Source organism: Ictidomys tridecemlineatus, chromosome 4 (assembly GCF_052094955.1).
Source record: "Ictidomys tridecemlineatus isolate mIctTri1 chromosome 4, mIctTri1.hap1, whole genome shotgun sequence".
In the NCBI taxonomy this organism is placed as follows: domain Eukaryota; kingdom Metazoa; phylum Chordata; class Mammalia; order Rodentia; family Sciuridae; genus Ictidomys; species Ictidomys tridecemlineatus.
This window is the reverse complement of record NC_135480.1, coordinates 160,344,084-160,362,444: the sequence shown is the minus strand read 5'-3', so window position 1 is coordinate 160,362,444 and position 18,361 is coordinate 160,344,084. Positions and strand designations below refer to the sequence as shown.

The window sequence follows — 18,361 nt, the reverse complement described above, 5'->3', positions numbered from 1 at the left end:
ACAAACAATAAAATTATAAATCTGAGATTATGATTTTCAAAACCATAAATTGCCAACCTAAACCCAATGCTTTGAAGATATTATAGTGCATATGAAGTGAAAAGTTAGAATGAAAATGAAATCATTTAGCAGAATGGTCAGATGACTATGTTTTCTGGAGTTTCACAAGTTATCTTGGAATAGAAATTCTTTACATTGGGCAAAATGAACAACCAGCTGAATCTGGAGTGAGAAGTAGAGAACTTAGAGATCATTTCTTTTGTAATTTTCAAACTGGCCTGTGAAATAAGAGAAATGCAGATCTCCACAGCCTGCACAGCTTCACTGAGAGAAGTTCTCCTTTTATCTGGGCTTCCTGAGTAAGATTTCCTTTGAACAAAGCATTTGATATTTGAAAACATTTGAAAACACTTAGAGTTCTGTTTCTTCACTTAAATGTGGGCAAAACTAGGACAAACCGATTGGGTATATCTGAATCTAACACTGATTGCCTTATTTTATACTGAGCTATTGTCAAGGTTATTGAAATTATACCCTCACAGCAGGGTATATGAGAACCTGGTGTAGTGTGCAAATAATTGAATTGCTCTTTCTCATAAAGCATGGTATTTGTTTAGAAAGAAAAAAAAATTATTTCCTTAGATTGCTTTCTTTGAAACTCTTTTCTATGGCAATTATTAATAAATATATCAAAATAATGGCTTCCCAAGAAGCATCAAAGCAATTGACAGATTATTTTTAAACAAAGCAATTTTCTATTCAGGATAGATAGAGCAACCACAAAAGCTATCCAATTGAAGTGCTTAAAATGTTGAGTCAGTAGTTATTTAACAATTGAATATAGGCACTTGATGGCATTTTGACTTACTACTTTTAAGCTAAAATCCAACACTGCTCTGTAGAACAATATTTCTAGTGGTTTGTTCACATGGTATGTATGGAGACAGTTAAAGGTGAACTACCTCATATATTCTTACTGTCTCAAAAAAATTGAATTATTGTTTGTCTCTATTTTGTAGTATCATCCTTTTATCTCTTACCTAACTAATTTAGTAATGCTTATGTTGATAAACTATTTAAAGTCAGTCATTTGAAGCTAGGGTGGAATGTATTTGATATGCTAATTTTCAAAGATATATATATATATCCATATATATATTATATATATGGAAAACTTAAAAAGATAATCTATAAAAGTTGGCAGTTAATCCAAAATATTCACATATTGCTTGTTGCCTTTCAGAAAAGAGTTTGGTAATATATGCCAATAGGCCCCAAATTTCTGAAACTCCTTTATCTAGTGTCCTTACTGTTGAGCACTTATCCCAAGGAAATCATCTAAAAGAAGAAAAATACTTAAGAATGAAGTTATTCATTATGTTACAATAGTAGGAAGATTTAAATGACCTAATTGATTTATTATAGGGAAATGACAACATAAATTACTATAAAATAATGCAGAGCAAATATTATATAGTCAGGTAAAGTATAAAGAACAGAAAATGGGAGAGAAAAACAAACAAAACAAAACATTTTCCTATAACACAAAATACCATTCATGATTCAGTTGTGATAGAGTGGAGACAGCAATTCACTTCCTGAGTTTTCAGAAGAGATGCATTTTAATTAATATATAAAGTCATGGCATTCCTTTTAATGCATGGGGTAGAGCCAAACAAAGACTGACCTTAAGTCAGCAATATTTTTGTTCTAGTAATAGACTATTTCCTTTAATCAAGTCACCTTGACAAACGCTCTTCACTTGATCCCTGAATAAATGACGTCTACTCAACCAAAAGTGCCTTAGGACAACACTGCTGCCAAATTATTGTGGGTTTTCCATGAAATCAAGGAAGGAAGTGGGGACTGCTCCCTTTCATGGGTATCTGCAGAAGGAGATGTGTGTGTGGCATCTGCACTGAGGTCTGCCCTACAGGAGGGCTTCAGGATTTGTCTCCATTGAGAAGAAGGGATTGGGTCCACCCAACAGTCCATCTCTTCCATGCAGAAGTTATTCCACTCTTACAATAGTCAGCAGCTGCTCTCAGAAGCCCATAGTTTCTAGGTTAAATCAACACCATTACCTCCTCCACAGGTTGCTGAGCAGGGGAAGAAATCTGTCTCCCTCCACCGGTGGATGATAGGCTGGTAGAAGATGAACTGGACCGTGCTATCTGTGGGCCCTGAGTCACGGATCTGCAGGAGACAACAGGAAAGTTGAAGAGCTAGCGTGCCAGGGTGGTGCTTCCTGGATCCCAGAACAACTTTGGATGAGGAGGGACTGAAGGTCTTGGGCTATGTGAGGAACTGCCTTGGGACAGAAGTGGCAGTGGTAACTTGGCTTATCTTATCACACAACCAGCAAATGGCCCTTGCTTAGGTCACCACTGTCCTTACCTTCTCAGTTCTGTTGCCATAAAAATAAAGGATGGTAACGGTAACATCTCAATTTGTGATTCTGCCACATGTTATCTCAAGCCAGCATTTCCATTCCATATATATATATATATATCTCAAGTAAAATTATCTGCATTTTAAAACATAGGCTGGGGAATAAACAATTTGCCCTAAGAAAATTATAAATGCCAGACACTGCCCCAAATGAAAGATAATGTCTGTGGTTAAGAAAAAAAAAAAACAAAAACCTCAAGAACTAATTCAGACACATTTAGGAGGCTTCTTATCAATTTGGTGACTTATATATTTAAATGTACAAAGCTACCAGCTGGAAACTTGCTAAAATGCAAATTCCTGGGCCCAAGCCCAGATAACCAGGCAATTCAAATGTAGTTTAAGAACCAAACTTTAAAAACCCCAATTTATATTATAAAAACAATTACTCTCAAATAAGATGGGTGCTAATGGAAATCACAACTCCTTATTTTAAAAGGGGGAATGTGAGACAAGAATTCTTTAACGACTCTTAAAAGTATAAGGTTGAGAAAACATTCTCAAACTGAAAGAGAAGGAAAAAGTACCTAACATGAACAATTAATCTCATGAAGACAGAGTGACGCGCCCTACGATATTTAGACTGTTGGACAAGACTTGGACTATTTATTGTACTAAAGGGAGTTCCACGGACAATTGAGAGGATCACTCTTTACTCCCGCTACATTATAAATAAAGAAGTATCAAGTGCAGCTGAATCACATGGCCTGTCTTTGTTAAGCGTTTCTGAGCTTTCTCAGTGTTCCAACTCCTTTTATGTAGGGTAAACTGATGGATCTTGCCCTTGGGTTATTTTGAAGATAGCCCACTTCTCTGCTACTGATCTTGACATGTGGACTAAACACCTAGGATGTAAGAGAAATAGGAATACTGAAGAAACAGGGCCAAGAAAAATTGGTAAGTGCCAAAGTCTAGGTCAGCTTTTAGAGTTTGGATGGGAATATGGAAATATTCCTCAGAATGCCTAGGACTGCTAGTGAGGAAAAAAAAAAAAAAGAGGGAAGAAAACCTACTGATCATCTCATAGAATACTGCAGCTGATTCATGGAGCACTCTAATTAGAATAGACAGTGATCCAATTCCCTTCTTTAAAACGAAAACAGCGGACCTAGAAAAGGGTATCTTAGGGATACAGAATTGTAGAATTAATAACATTCTTTAGAAAATTTTTCTTTTTCAGCTCACAAAAACCCTTAGCTCTCTTGACATGTGTGGTTATCATACTTAGAAAGCTACTGCAGCCTCTTGGAAAAAAAATGAAAATATCAGAAAATTCATTTAAACCCAGAGACACTATTCCCTGCTATGAGTCCCTTTCACAATGCTAGAAACTGAGTCCTAAGAATGTATGTGGGGGTGGGGTGGGCATCACATCTCTTTATAGCCAAAGCCAGGAGGATGGAACATCACCACGTTTGGAGAAGCCTCATTCTGGGACCAGTGATTGCCTTTTGGTCTGGTTAAAAGGCAAAAAGGTGGAGCAAGTAATTTTTTTGGCTCCCTAGAGGTTACCAATAGAAGCCTAAGAGGAAAAAAGGGATGAGGAGGAGTGTTGGTGTTACTGGGAGGGCTAGCAAACACCATGCTGAAGGAAAGAAAATAAGCTGGTTGGGAAGAATATTGCTCTTAGTAAGTTCTGTAAAAAGAACCATAAATTCTGAGGCTGTATGCTTACATTTGAAGAGATTAGAAATGAAAAAGGATCTCTTTATTTATTAGAAATGTAAAAGGATCTCTTTATTTATTTTGAGGATTGAACCCAGAGGCCATCTACCACTGAGCTGCAACTCTAGTCCTTTATATCTTCAGGTAAGGTCTAGTTAAGTCATGGAGGCTGGCCTTGAATTTGTGATCTCCTGCCTCAGCCTCCCAAGTTGCTGGAATTATGGGTGTGCACGACCTGGCTTGGATTGGGACCTCTTTATTTTAAATAGATAAAAGCAGTCAGGAGGTGTCTGGATCGCTGGCCACATAATCTTGCTTGATTTTGGCCACATGGATAACATTCCTGGTTTCCCCTTCTCTATAATCACATTCTTTCTGTAATAATAACAGTAACAAGCAGTACTTACTATATGCCTACCACATGTGAGGTATATTTTATTTACATTAAATCTAACCTTAAAACTGTATTATATTATTTTCCATATTTAAGTTGAAATGGGAAAAATTAGGCTCAGACAGTTTCAGTGACTTATTGAAGGCCACACAGCTATGGAATAGAAAGATGGTTCTACACAGCTCTAAAGCTGCCAATCTTTTCGTAGTTTCATGCAGTCTCCACAGTGGTATTGTGATGATACATATACATTTATCTTTAGTTGTATTCTTGCATCTGTCTTCATAGTATTTTCTTAATTTTTCATTTTAAAGTAGAAACAAATCCTTAAAATAACAAAAGTGAGGCCAATCTGATGTCTAACTCTGACGGCCAAATGTTATTCATGTCAATGGGCTTGCCATGCTCCTTTCCTCTGGTTTTCTTAATTCTGGCCTGTTTGGCCCCTTGTTATCATTAGTCCTGCACCTTCATAAACTCTGAATCCTCAATCATCATGTGCTAATTCTCAAGAGTATGCTGAAAGCTTCAGTTTGACACCTTAGAATGTTGGTGTAAGGAGCCGAACACATCTGGCATATGTAATTTTGACCTCCCTCTGCTAATAAGAATAAAGAAGTTCTGAACCAAGCTTTTCTCATAATTACAATGTCTCAGTGTTTCTACTGCAATGTAATGACATCTCACCTAAAAGCAGATGAGAAGACTAAAACTGGCCCCCGTCCACAGCAATTGATTGCATTGTCAAGGGAGAGCTGGGAGACAGTGGGAATGCGTGTGTGTGGCCCGGTTCAATCAAAGGAACCAAGGAGAAATAAACACATGAGGACATTAGCAGGTACACAATGGCTTTCCCAGATAAAGGTCAGCAAAAGCATTTTTCTTCTCTGTTGAGTAAAGGGCAATTTGTGAGCTTCTGGTTACCCAACTAAATTGCTTTCTCTCACTGATATTGTAGACATTTCTGCCCCAGGGAGGCAGGTGGCAGGGCTGCCCCTAATCCACCATGGCTGTAGTTCAGTCGCTGCTCTGATGAGAGCAGGCGGGCAAAGGGAAGCATAGGGGACCCACCTCAGTGCTGACTTGGTGACAGTGCTCTCAGGGCCACCGATGGTCTAGTCTAGTCAAGTCTGTTTTAGTCTACTGTAAAGGGCTTGTAAAAATGCCAGTTATTACTGGGATGAAGTATAGATTCTATCAACCTACTGTTTGGAATACCTGATCATTTTAGCAGTTGGACATACTAAGGTTAGAGATTATTAGATAAAAATGATATAAAAGTTGTGAGTATTCAATTTCCCCTTTGTGCTTTTTTTAGAGAGTTTTCTAGTCCTCCTAGCACTCTAGACCTCAGTTAAAAATATACTGCAGTTCAGCCCATAGGCCTACAGCTTAAGAGAGGTGTTGGTTATGGCTGAAGCTGCCCAGGACCCTGGGCAATAACATAGTGGACCAGAGATGTCTCTTTGGGAACAACAGATGTGCCGTTTGTAAGGAACTAAGAAGGTGGAAAAGATGGGCCAGGAAGGAAATGCTGAGAAACAGAGCAGACCAGATCCTGGAAAGACTATCCTAGTGCTCAGATGGAGGAAGCACAGGAGCAGAGCAAGCCAGCCAGCAGGACTGCAGAGGGGTCTGCACTCTCAGCAGGAAAAAAACAAGTACTCCGCCGCTCTCTGGCTCTGTATCTCAAAGCTGGCTGTGAAACCTAGAAAGAAACCTAGGGTCCTGGAATCTCAGTTCTAAACTCTTGGAACCTATCAGCAAAAAGGGGAATCCTGAATGGAGGAATCGCTACATGTAAAAGTTGTGTAGGAAAATGAATCACTACTTACCTTTACTTCTTTGCTTTCCTACCACTGATTTCAACTTTTACTCTCAAGAACCCTCGCTTTAGGACAATTATTTTTTCCCTTTAGGAGCACAGGTTAAATGGTATGAGGAGACCATCTGGAACAGGCTGGATAGCAGGGCAAAACCAATCAGGGCTTAAAATTTTGCCAAAGCTTAGCCTCCACTGGAGGAAAAAAATTTGTTATTACAATATTACTCAAGATTCACAGGCTGCCCATTTCTAAGAATTCTTTCTAGTCACCTTAAAGCATAGTGAATATCTGAATATCTGTAGCTTTTACCACCTGCCCTTTTTACTTCAGCACTCAATTATATACATTATTATTTCAAACTTCTCTATTCAGTGTTTTACTTCCCAAATGACATTGTAAACTAAGAGAGGGAAGATATCATATATGACAGTCAATCAGCCCTAAGTATCAAAGTTCTTTCACAAGAAGGATGGACACAGACACACACACACACACACACACACACACACACACAGAGAGAGAGAGAGAGAGAGAGAGAGAGAGAGAGAGAGAGAGAAATTCCATAAACTTACTGGCAAAGTGAACTTTGAACTCTCATTACTTTGCTGATGTTACTTCTTTCAAGGCTTCTCCTCATAATTCTCCTAATAATAATAAAAAGACCTTTTGGAGCTGGGCACAGTGGCACACACCTGTAATCCCAGTGACACGGCAGGCTGAGGCAGGAGGATCGTGAGTTCAAAGTCAGCCCCAAACTTAGCAAGGCCCTAAGCAACTTAAAAAGACCCTGTCTCAAAATAAAAAATAAAAAAGGCCTGTGGATGTGATTCAGTGGTTAAGTGCCCTGGGTTCAATCCCTGGTATTAAAAAAAAAATTGGGGTTATGCTAAAGGCTGTTCAAAACAAAATCTGAGAGCATTATCTCTGCCTAATACTTGAACTGACACAAATGGAAACCATGAGCTTTTTATTCCCTTAGAATACTAAAAAGGCTCATTTTCTAGTCCTATAACCACAGAAATGATAACTTTGTGAATTAACACATTTGTTAATTAAGTAGACTTAACCATTCCACAATGTACATATCTTCAAAACATCATGTTTCACATGATGAAAACCTACCAATGATATCTGCTAATTTATAAAACACACAGAGAGACATACAAAACGCTTTTTTGGGGAAAGTTGAGATGATGCAAATATTCCTAACTAAATCCTCCAGCTATAAAAATGTAATGCATTTTTTTTTAAATTGTTCTCTTCAGGAAATAACTGTTCTCCAGCATCCAGTACGTGAATTGTAGATTGATGGTCTTAACTCTGCATGTGCTTATTGTTTTCTCTTTGGCTGTATACCTCTACTACATGAGTAACTCAGATTCTCTTCACTTTCTATCTAATCTGGTTTCCTTTTTTTGTCTTTTTTTTCTATTTATTTATTTTTAGTAGTATGTTTTAATTATACAGATAATACGTTTCCTTGTGGCATATCATACAGCATGTAACACACTTTGATCATATTCTAATCTGGTTTTCTGACTCAGTTTTTCAAGTGGGCAAAACCAGAACACATACAAAATTATCTTGGCTGTTTTCACAAGTAGAGCTACGTTGGAGGTTCTAATGAAGGAAGGACTTCTGACTGAGAAAGACCCTCTCCTACCAGGAAAAATCATTATCTTTCATTGAATTTGCAGCTTCAGAAAAGATGCACAGAGCATGGGGAAAAAAAGGAAGGGAATACTAGGTCAGCCGGTCAGCCAGTCATCCAGCCAACAGCCAGATCACCCTATGATTAATGTATTGATAGATGTCACAACCAATCGTCTTTCATTTCCATTTACATTAAAATGGTTATATCTGCCAAATGGTTCCTGAGAAAGCTGGTTGTAAATAGATGAATCTTTGGTCATCTTCAGAGAAGTCTCTTTCTGCTATTGTGTAGAGAGGATATTGTGATTGATTTGACTGGAGGTTAAAGTATTTCAAAAAGACAGGAAGGAAGTAATTTGATTCTATCTACTTTTATACATATTATCTCACTTAATCCATAACAAGGGCTCTATTGGAAGGAAGCAGTATTATATTACCATCTTATAAATGAGTAAACAGGCTCAAGAAAGTAAACCAACATGCTCAAGGTCAGACACTCGGTAAGCAGCAGGATATATTAAATTCTAGAGTGCTTATCTACTCTACCACACTACACTGGTATTGCCAAAACTGTTTGCTCAGTCAATGTATCAAGTTTAAATTTTTGGAAGAAATGCTCCCATAGGAAGCAAGATGAGAAAGATTTAAAGGTGGTTGGAAAAGGAGATCCTAAAACATTCTTTTGGAACTGATAGCAATAAGTAACAATTCCTTTGTTGTGAGAAAATCTCCCTTTTATGCCAAAAAAAAGTCATTTCCTTTAAAAAAATCATAAATGGTATTTTGGCAATAAAGTTCCATGAAGAGATTGACAAATGGCCCTTTGTAATTCCTGGGAATCTTATTTAAAAAGAGGATACAACTTAATATAATACATAATGCATCCACTAAAAACACTAGGCAAATTAATAAATTAATCCAGTCAAGTTGAAGGATACAAATTTGACATACAAAAATCAATTGTATTTCTATACACTAAAAACAAACTATTCAAAAAACAAATAAAAATTTCCCTTTTATAATAGTTACTAAAAAAAAAGCTAGGAATAAATTTAACCAAGGAGTTGAATTGTGTATACACTGAAAACCAAAACACCAAAGAAAGAAATTGAGCAAGAGAGAAATAAATGAAACAATATCCCATGTTTATGGATTGAAAGAATTAATATCATTAAAATGTCCATACTACTTAAAGTGATCTTCAATCTAATTTCTGTCCAATGATATTTTTACAGAAATAAAAGGAAAAAGTGTTGGCAAGAATAGAGAGAAGAAAGAACACTTGTACTATTTGCTATTTAACCCTGAATGGCCAAAGCAGTCTTAATCCAAAATCAACAATGGAGACATAACTCTATCTTCAAAATCTACTACAAACCTATGGTAATCATGCCAGCATGGGATTTGCATAAAGACAGAACAAAGATACAGAATAGAGAATTCAGAAATTCATCTAGGCCTTATAGTCAATTGATATTTGATAAAGTTGCCAAGAACACACACTGGGGAAAGGAGAGTCTCTTTAATAAATGGTGTCTGGACAACTGGATATCTGTAGGCAGAAGAATGAAATTCGACCCTTATCTCATACTCTTCACAAAAATCAACTCACACCATACACAAAAGTTAGGACCTAAAATGTATGTCCTGAAACTATAAAAATACTAGAAGAAAACATTGAGAAATGCTTTACAACCTTGATCTGAACAATGATTTTTTGGATATGACCCCCAAAGCAAAGGCAAAAAAGCAAAAACATAAAACATGGGATTACCTCAAATGAAAAAGTTTTTATACTGCAAAAGAAACAATCAATATCTGGATGCTGTAGTGTACACCTGTAATCCCAGTGGCTCAGGTGGCTGAGGCAGGAGGATAGTGAGTTCAAAGCCAGCCTCAGCAAAAGTGAGGTGCTAAGCAACTGAGACCCTGTCTCTAAATAAAATATAAAATAGAGCTGGGGATATGGCTCAGTTGTCAAGTGCCTCGGAGGTCAATCCCTGGTCCCCCCCACAAAAAAAGAAACAATCACAAAAACCAGGCACAGTGGTGCACACCTAAATCCCAGTGACTCAGGAGACCTGGGACCCTTTATGAAAAAAATAAAAAAATAAAAAGGGCTAGGATGTGGTTCAGTGGCTAAATACCCCTGGGTTCAATCTCTGTACCAAAAAAATAAAATAAATAAAATAAAAATTGACAAGTGGTTTGAATATATACTTCTCAAAAGAAGATGAGTAAATGGCCAACAGGTATATGAAAAAATTCTCAATATCATGAGTTCATCAGGGAAATGCAATCAAAACTGCTATGAGTGTCATCTCAAGTCTTTTAGAATGGTTGCTATTATAGAAGAGACAAAAGATAAGTGTCAGCAGCAATGTATAGAAAAGAGAACTCTCATACTGTTGGTGAGGATGTAAAGTGGTCTAACTATTTAAAAACAATATGGGGGTTCCTCAAAAAAATTAAAAGTAGAACTATCATATGCTTCAACAATCCCACTCCTGGATATACATCTAAAGGAAAATGAAATCAGCTAATTGAAGAAACATCTGCATGCCCATGTTTATTACAGCATCATTTACACTGGCAGATATGTGATTCATCTAAGTGTCTATCAATAGATTAATAGATAAAGAAAATACATATACACATGGAATGCTGCTGATTATAGAGAAGAGATTCTTTCTAATGAAATTTAGTAATGTGGAATTGGCTTAAGAATTAGATACACTGCCTTTTAAATTTATAAAGGGTATCTGATTAATAAAAAATATATAATGCAGAAGAGACTAAATTTTGAATTACATTAAAAGCCAAATTACATACTATTATATAATTTTTAATAATGAATTGTGGAAAATTATAAATCAAAGGCTAATCAAAGGCTAATTTTCATGAGGAAAATTGGAGAAGAAAAAGTTATTTCATGACAAATCATTGGAAAAAGGTATTTTTCTTCTATATTTTCTGAAATTATCTGGCTCTTTTCCAAACATGTAAATTCACTTTAATTTTATATAATTTATCTTAAAATAAGGTTACATTTATTTGATTCCTGATGTTTTCTAGTGAACTCTTAAGAGAAAATAATAAAATACTGAAGCAACATAGAATACTGAAAAGAGTTCTGGGCTGGAAGAAAAGAGATGTGATCCAGTTCTGGTTTACCATGGGTGTAAATTTAGGTGTCATTTAACTTCCCCAAAGCTAAGTTTTCTGGTGGGTAAAACTGATGTCAGCATCTGCTCTTCTCAAACAATTGCTTTGTGCAAAATTTCTTATCCACCCAGCACTTGCTCGAGCTCACTGGTCTCTTCTTATGGAGATATGAATACAAATACAGAAACCCAATGCAAATAGAAATTTGGGATGAAGTTCTGGAATACTTCTGGAAGAAGAAATCAAAGAACAAACAGGAGTTACTGAAGAGAATGCAAGAAAAAAAGGAGAGCATTCCAGGCAGAGAACACTGTGCTTTAGAAAGCCACTGAGCCTGTGAGAAGGAATGTGGGAGGGCATGAAGTCATTCACTGGCTGAAACAGGGCAACATTAAAGGTGAGGCTGCAAAAGTAGGCAGAATCCAGATACTAGATAGTACCCATAGGTACTATGCTATGCATTTTTGCATTTTAACTTCAGAGCAGTGAGTAGTGGTGAGGAACTATGAAAGATTATGAAAAGTGGAATTATGACTTCAAAAACTCATTCTGAAGGCAACATACATGATGGATCAGAGGCTGGAAAACTACTCAGAGTCCATGGTATTAGCTCAGGTGAGAAAATGGGAAGGCCTAACTATGTAAGACAGAGACAGCAAGGATGGAGAAGAAAAAAAAAAATCCTGAGAAGTGGAATAGAGGCAAACCAGGCAAAGTTTAGTGATTGGTTTAAGAGAAGGCAATATCAGAGCAAAGGTTTCTGACTTGCCTGGATAGATGATGCACTTCTTATCTAAAAGAGCTAGATAAGTTCAATTTTAAATATGTTGAGCTCATTGGGCCTATAGGGTATCCAAGTAGTGATGCACAGAAGACAACTAGATAGATGAAATGTATTTGAAAGTGCTATGAACTATTTAAAAAGGTATAATATTATTTGAGTTCAATTCTAGATGAACCCTTGCAAGGCCATTGGGGAAATTACTATGGTATAAATGATCTATTCAACATACTCTAAGGACTTCCAAGAGTAAAGACATATCTCATTTCTTTTCTGAATTTGCTTACTTAACAGAAATTATTTAATTCCTACAATATAATTCCTGTTGTGAGCTATCTCTAATGGTTTGTAGCTTCTTGTCCATGTCCATGTGGTTGGCATCTGGACTAGATTAAAAAGAGCTACCATGCATTTAGGCACAGAGGACAGAATTCTGCAACCCTTCTTCCATTCCAGCCTCACTGCCTATCACATTTTCCTATATGCATTTTTACTTTCAGCTGCCATGGGGTCATCAAGTCTTAGCTTAAATCAAATGTCCTCTGGCTCCAAGTCCCATGATGAAAAAAAATTTATGGAGTCCTGGACACATTACAAGTTTTACAGCTTTACAGCTGAAATCCTTCAGGTCCTCCTGACCTACTGAAGCAAAAAATATGTTTTATTTTATTGTGATTCCCAAACGTTCTCCCAGTGTGTGCATTTTTCCAACAGAATGTGTATGTTGCTTCCAGCAATGTGTTTTATATTACCTTGAAGAGTAGGGAAGCTCTGATAGAAGGAAACAAGTTAGTCTTATTGCCAGGAAAAGAGAAAACAGAACTTGCCATTGCAAGCATGATTAGTGGACCAAACCTATGTCTGGGATAATCTGTTTGTATTTTACTTTTACTGAGGATACTGTATGAGGCAATGACTCTATCCTAATTGTTTAGAAAGTTTATATCCCCCGACCAATGATACCCTGGATTCTTAGGTGGGGTCATTTTAAATCAATAACATATATTTATATATATATTGTTGATATATATCAATATATATATACATATATATATATAACAATATATATAAATATATGTTTATAAATACATACATACACACATATACATAGTGACATATACACACATATATGCGTGAGTGTATGTGTATGTATATTGTGTATGTATGTATATATGTATGTGCATGTATATACAAATAAAGGTATTCCTAAAAATAATATATTCTTATTAAGTCTAAGATGTAGCCTGCTCAATAACTTTGAATTAAATATTTCCTGGATAATAAATTGCCTTTTCAAATATATATCAAAACTTAATGTGTAATCTCTCTTTGGGAGATAGTAAGTACCATCAGTTTGGATGTAGCTTGAAAATAAGATACCTAAGTGGGCTCACCTTGACGATGAAATCTGCTGTCAGTGGTCCAGCCATTCTCAGAATCTCTTTGTCTGGAAATTTCTGGAAGTCCACAGTAGAATTGTCCACGAGAAATGTGCCTGTAGAGCTGAGGCTGTTTTCACCTTTAGCCCCTTGGAGGGTTTTGGTTTCCAAATCTGTGTAATCAGACACATGAAGAGGAGAGAGAGATGTTCCCGGGGCTACCACAGACCACATGTAAACACAGTTCATGTAACAAAGTTTTGAGCTATGGAAATTGTGATAGAAATAAAATATAGAGGCATTTCTGGATCACATAGGAATTTATGCTACAAATAAAATTATTTTAAAACTCATTAGCCAAGCATTCAAGGCTCCTGTCACAAAAAAAGTTTGATTTGCCCAGATGACCTCCTGTGGAAATACCAATCTACAGCAACCCTTTTTCTTTGATTAAACCGTCTCCCATACACATCTTAGTGATTTCTGTTTGGATGGCCCTCAGCTTGGGCTATCCTTCACTTTTCTTTTTTGTCCTATGAGATCCCAGGTGCATCTCAGAGTTGCCTCAGCATCCATGAGGCTTTATATTTAGGCATTAACTTGAGTTTTTAAATTTTTTTTTCTGGTTGCTAATTCATATATGCTATTGCTCAAGGTGAAGAAACTATAGTGACCAGGTGCAGTGGCACACACCTGTAATCCCAGCAGCTCTGGAGGCTGAGGCAGGAGGATCATAAGTTCAAAGCCAGCTTTCGCAATTTAGTGAGACCCCAAGCAACTTAGCAAGACCCTGTGTCAAAAATTTAAATAAATAAATAAATAAAAAGGGCTGGGGATGTGTTTCAGTCGTTAAGCAGGTTCAATCCCTGGTACCAAAAACCAAAACTGTAGTGGCTTAAAGACAGGGGCTATTCTTTTTCACCTTTTATCTTTAAAAAAAATCAATTTTGATAACTAATTCAATGTTATACACATGTGTAGTATTTTATAAGTACTTGATACAAAAAGAAAACTTGCTTCCTGCAGCATTTAAATCTGAATTTTGCCAATGATAGAGTCTATGAAACATCATTTGTTGCAGGAAATCAGAGCATGCTGGGATGATATTGCTTATGATGTGTATGCCAGAGAAGACTATGTTCTCCTGTGACTGACAGGGGATCTATAGAAATTGTCTGGGAGACGAAGAAAAAATAGGATTAAGTCTAAGGGTTTCTAAAACTTGCACAAAACCTTTGGTCTTGGCAGTGCCTGTTCATCAGAAAGACAGAAGGCTTGTGTGGTGCTCCAGGCTTCCTACCACAGCTTCAGTTAGAAGGGCTCTATTATTATCTGTTTAATGATTGGGGTTGTGTGTTAAAAACAATTTTAAGGTCTCCGGAGGTACTCAAGCACCTAAAGTCTTTGGTACTTTCTTATTTGAGACTCAAGACTACCTCAAGTTCTCTACTCTAAGGAATAGGAAAGATGGAAAATGTTGGTATTCAACTAAATGCACAGTGACCGTCTGATGAAGTCTGTGGAGCCCTTCTCATGGGATAGGTCAGGCTTTACCATTCTGCCCCAGGATGGAGAGAACCCCACAGGACACAGGGCCCCACAGGAGGACCTCAAGGGGACGCTGGATTCGGGAATCATATTTATCATCAAAAGAGGAAAGCCGCAGTGCTGAATCTCCTTCCTCCAGCCTTTATTCCTCAAGCTGCCTTACGTGCAGTTGCAGAAATAGCTCCAGAACATGAATTAACATAGTTTTGGAAAAATCCTGGAGGTCTAGGCCTGGATCTGAACATCTGATTCAATTTTATGAAGAGGTCTCCCAGCTGTTGTTCTCGATGTACTTTTGATTAAAGATGAGCTGGGGCTGGACAAGATCACCTAGTCTTCTTCTGATCTAGCACTCAATATTTAAGTTAGTCCCATATTGAACCAGCTTCTGGGAATAAAGGGCAAAAGGGCTGCAGGAGAAACAGGGAATCACTTCCACATTCATTCTGCTGAAATACATGCCAAATGCAAAACAACAACAGCAACAAAACAAAACAAAACAAAACACCAGCTACATTTGCCAACAGTATGCATGTTGGGTGGAAAAAAAAACAGACCACATATTGCTTTTCAGCATTTATGAATACTATTTCAGTCTTTACCTATCACATCTGCAAATCAATTAAACCAAATAAGGACAATTCTTCAATTTCTTGGTGATTATGCAATCAGGAAACTTGGGAGACTAATATATTTATAAAAATTAATTTTTCTTTTAAATCTTTTTCTGCAATGAGGAGTCATTCCCCCACTTAATAGTAATCTCAGACTGAATATTTTATTTCTGTCTCTGTTACTGCTGACAAAAATACTCTTTCTGAGTGGGGTTGTTACACCATCAGTTAGCTCTGTCCAGTTCTCAAGGGGAAAAACAAATCATTTGATCAGTAATACTATACATGCATATATTAACTTTGTCATGTGAAAAGGGGAAAAACAAATGTGTCATGTGTCATGTGTCAAGGGGAAAAACAAATCATTTGATCAGTAATACTATACATGCATATATTAACTTTTTCATCTTAACTTTTATAAGATTGTTCAGAAATAGAAAATAATTTGGATCAATATAAGGTGACCTATCAGTGCTTTTTCATTTTGCCTAAACTGTACCTCACTTATTCTTTTGTTTCACAGGACCCTTCATATCCTATCTTTTTGATGAAAAATATTTATTTTTATTTTTGAAGACTAGAGTATGCTATATTAACTTTCACAGGTTCTGATTCTCTTCCTCTTGTTGATCTTTCTAGCATGATTTCATTATAATCTAATTACTAAAAAAATAATACTTGCTATTTAAATTGGTTTCATAGACGTGTGGGAGAGGAGAAGGAGAGAAGATAAGGGATGTCTTTGTGGGAATCCAGGAACAATTAGATTAGAGATTAGAGGGCTCAAGGGACCAAGTGAGGTGAAAGCCTTCAAATGAAATCAAATTTCTTAGAAAATGTTAGCATAATCTCTTCCACCTTCACCTTTATTTATAGCCTATAAGTTTCTGCTTGTAATTTACAGATGTACATCTAAAACGAACTAAGCAGTAATAAAAAAAATAATCTGACTGTGCATTGCTGCCCTGGCATGACTAGAGATCAATTTTTGCACAAACTTTGGAGGGCTAAAGCTATCACTTGATCCTTGGGTTTCTAATTACCTTCTAATCCTGAATTCTAATATATAAGGGCCCTGGTTTAATACATAGGAGATTTCAGTTTGTTTGATAGTTTTGTGTTTATCTGGATTGAGTAAGCAATGGAATATGAGATTGGGGGGGAAATGAAGGAGAGAAAGGAAGGGTTGGAAAGAGGAAGAAGAAAGGAGTGGTGAGATTTAAAAAAAAAAGATTGAGATGGATTAAAGAGAAAGAAGAGCATAAGCATGTGCCTAACCCCCACGAACATCTCATCAGGACCATCTATTTGCATTTTTCAGGATGACTGTGGCTATCAGTAATTACCATAGAGGTTTCTGCCATCTCATCAGGCAGCCAAAAGAGAGACAAAATATCATATTCTGAAAGAGTGGAGAGATTTGTACTCTTGTGTTTTAATACTTTCTGGAACAAAAATAAATAATAATGGCAAAACCTCCCAATCCCCAAAGGAAAACATTGGGTTTACTTACACAAGTGATCAGGTCCTTTTAGGACAAGGCGAATGTGTCTACTTCCGTAGGGAATGGCAACCACGGTGTCATCCACTAGAGAGAAACACAGCAAAATTTTTAAAGCACATAATTTGACACAAGACTATTAATTGTCTCTTGTACAAAGGCAGTGACTTAACATAACTTTTAAAAAACTGACAGTTTGTTTTTGTGTTTGAAAAGGGAAATACAGTGTTTGGGTATTAAAATGTCTACCTTCTTCAAAATAAAATATGCCAAAGAAGCCAGTCACTGGTTAACATAGTGGGGATTTGGCCTTATAAAGAAAATGTGAGTTTTGGTATGTTGACATTTTGATTTGAATATTTTCCTTTTTGATTTTGAAATCTGGCCTTGAACCATCAAGTTTCCCTGGATTACAGCATTTGTGTTGGATTTTAAAATATAAAGGAATTCTAATGTTTGAAGGATGAATTTATGAATGTATCACATTAGAATCTGGACTTCTCACTGGCAGTGTTCTGGGATGAGTAGGAAAGATAAAAGGAGGTGATAATATGATTATGTGCTTTAAACCCTTCAAGGACAGAAGTTATGCCTCTAGTTGTTCTACCTAGTTCTTCATATTGTAAGAACTCCATATATGGTGGTTAGCATTTTTTGATATATAACCCCCTCTCTTTTGAAATATATTTTTATAGTTGGCTGAATCCTAGATCATTTTATAGTAGATTAATTATTAGACTCTTTACCAATTGAGCCCAAATTATTATTAGAAGAGATCTTTTTAAAGACTAGAGGAACATTACAAGCTCCCCAATTATACCCCAATAATATATATTTATATATATGGCAATAATATATATTTACATAGCACTGCAGAATTGCACTTTCACTTAAATTATGCTGTTTACTTTCACCCACAACTTTGATGTAGCCAGAGATAATTCTAGGATGAAAAAGGCAGCCTCTGAGAAGCATAATGAAGTCCAAGGTCAAATGGATTGAAAGGTCCTTCAAAGGACAAGACAGACCCATTTTCAGGAACTCACCAGCACTTCAGAAGCTCTGTTGATTCTTGGTTCCTACAAATCTTTCCAATATTAGACATTATCACCCTCTCATGGGAATAATTTAGTTTAAATAAAAGAATCCCCAAAGTTACTCAGTTCCTCTAAACCTTAACATAATCATCTTAGTTTGGGGAAAACTTAAATAGTGAATCTTAGAATTTATCTAACTTTCCTGGTCCTTGGTGTCCTTGTTTATAAAACAAAGAATGCAACAATTACTTTATAATATTGTCACGAAAAGATATAAAGATGGATAGAGCTACATAGATGAAATGTCTGGAATACACTAGGTACACTAGATATTCTGTACATTTTAG

The 18,361-nt window shown here is 36.4% G+C and overlaps 1 protein-coding gene across 4 annotated transcripts in view; it reads right to left on the bottom strand.

The window, feature by feature from the left end:
• Positions 1 to 18,361, bottom strand: part of Adamtsl1 (ADAMTS like 1) — an 876,927-nt gene that overhangs the window by 194,298 nt on the left and 664,268 nt on the right. For all 4 annotated transcript variants that reach the window (XM_078047684.1, XM_078047686.1, XM_078047685.1 and 1 more), the window contains 3 exons: positions 16,990 to 17,064; positions 13,330 to 13,487; positions 2,085 to 2,196 (listed from right to left, as the gene is read on the bottom strand). In XM_078047684.1, the coding sequence (XP_077903810.1) occupies positions 2,085 to 2,196; positions 13,330 to 13,487; positions 16,990 to 17,064 (345 nt within the window). The remainder of the gene's footprint in view (positions 1 to 2,084; positions 2,197 to 13,329; positions 13,488 to 16,989; positions 17,065 to 18,361) is intronic.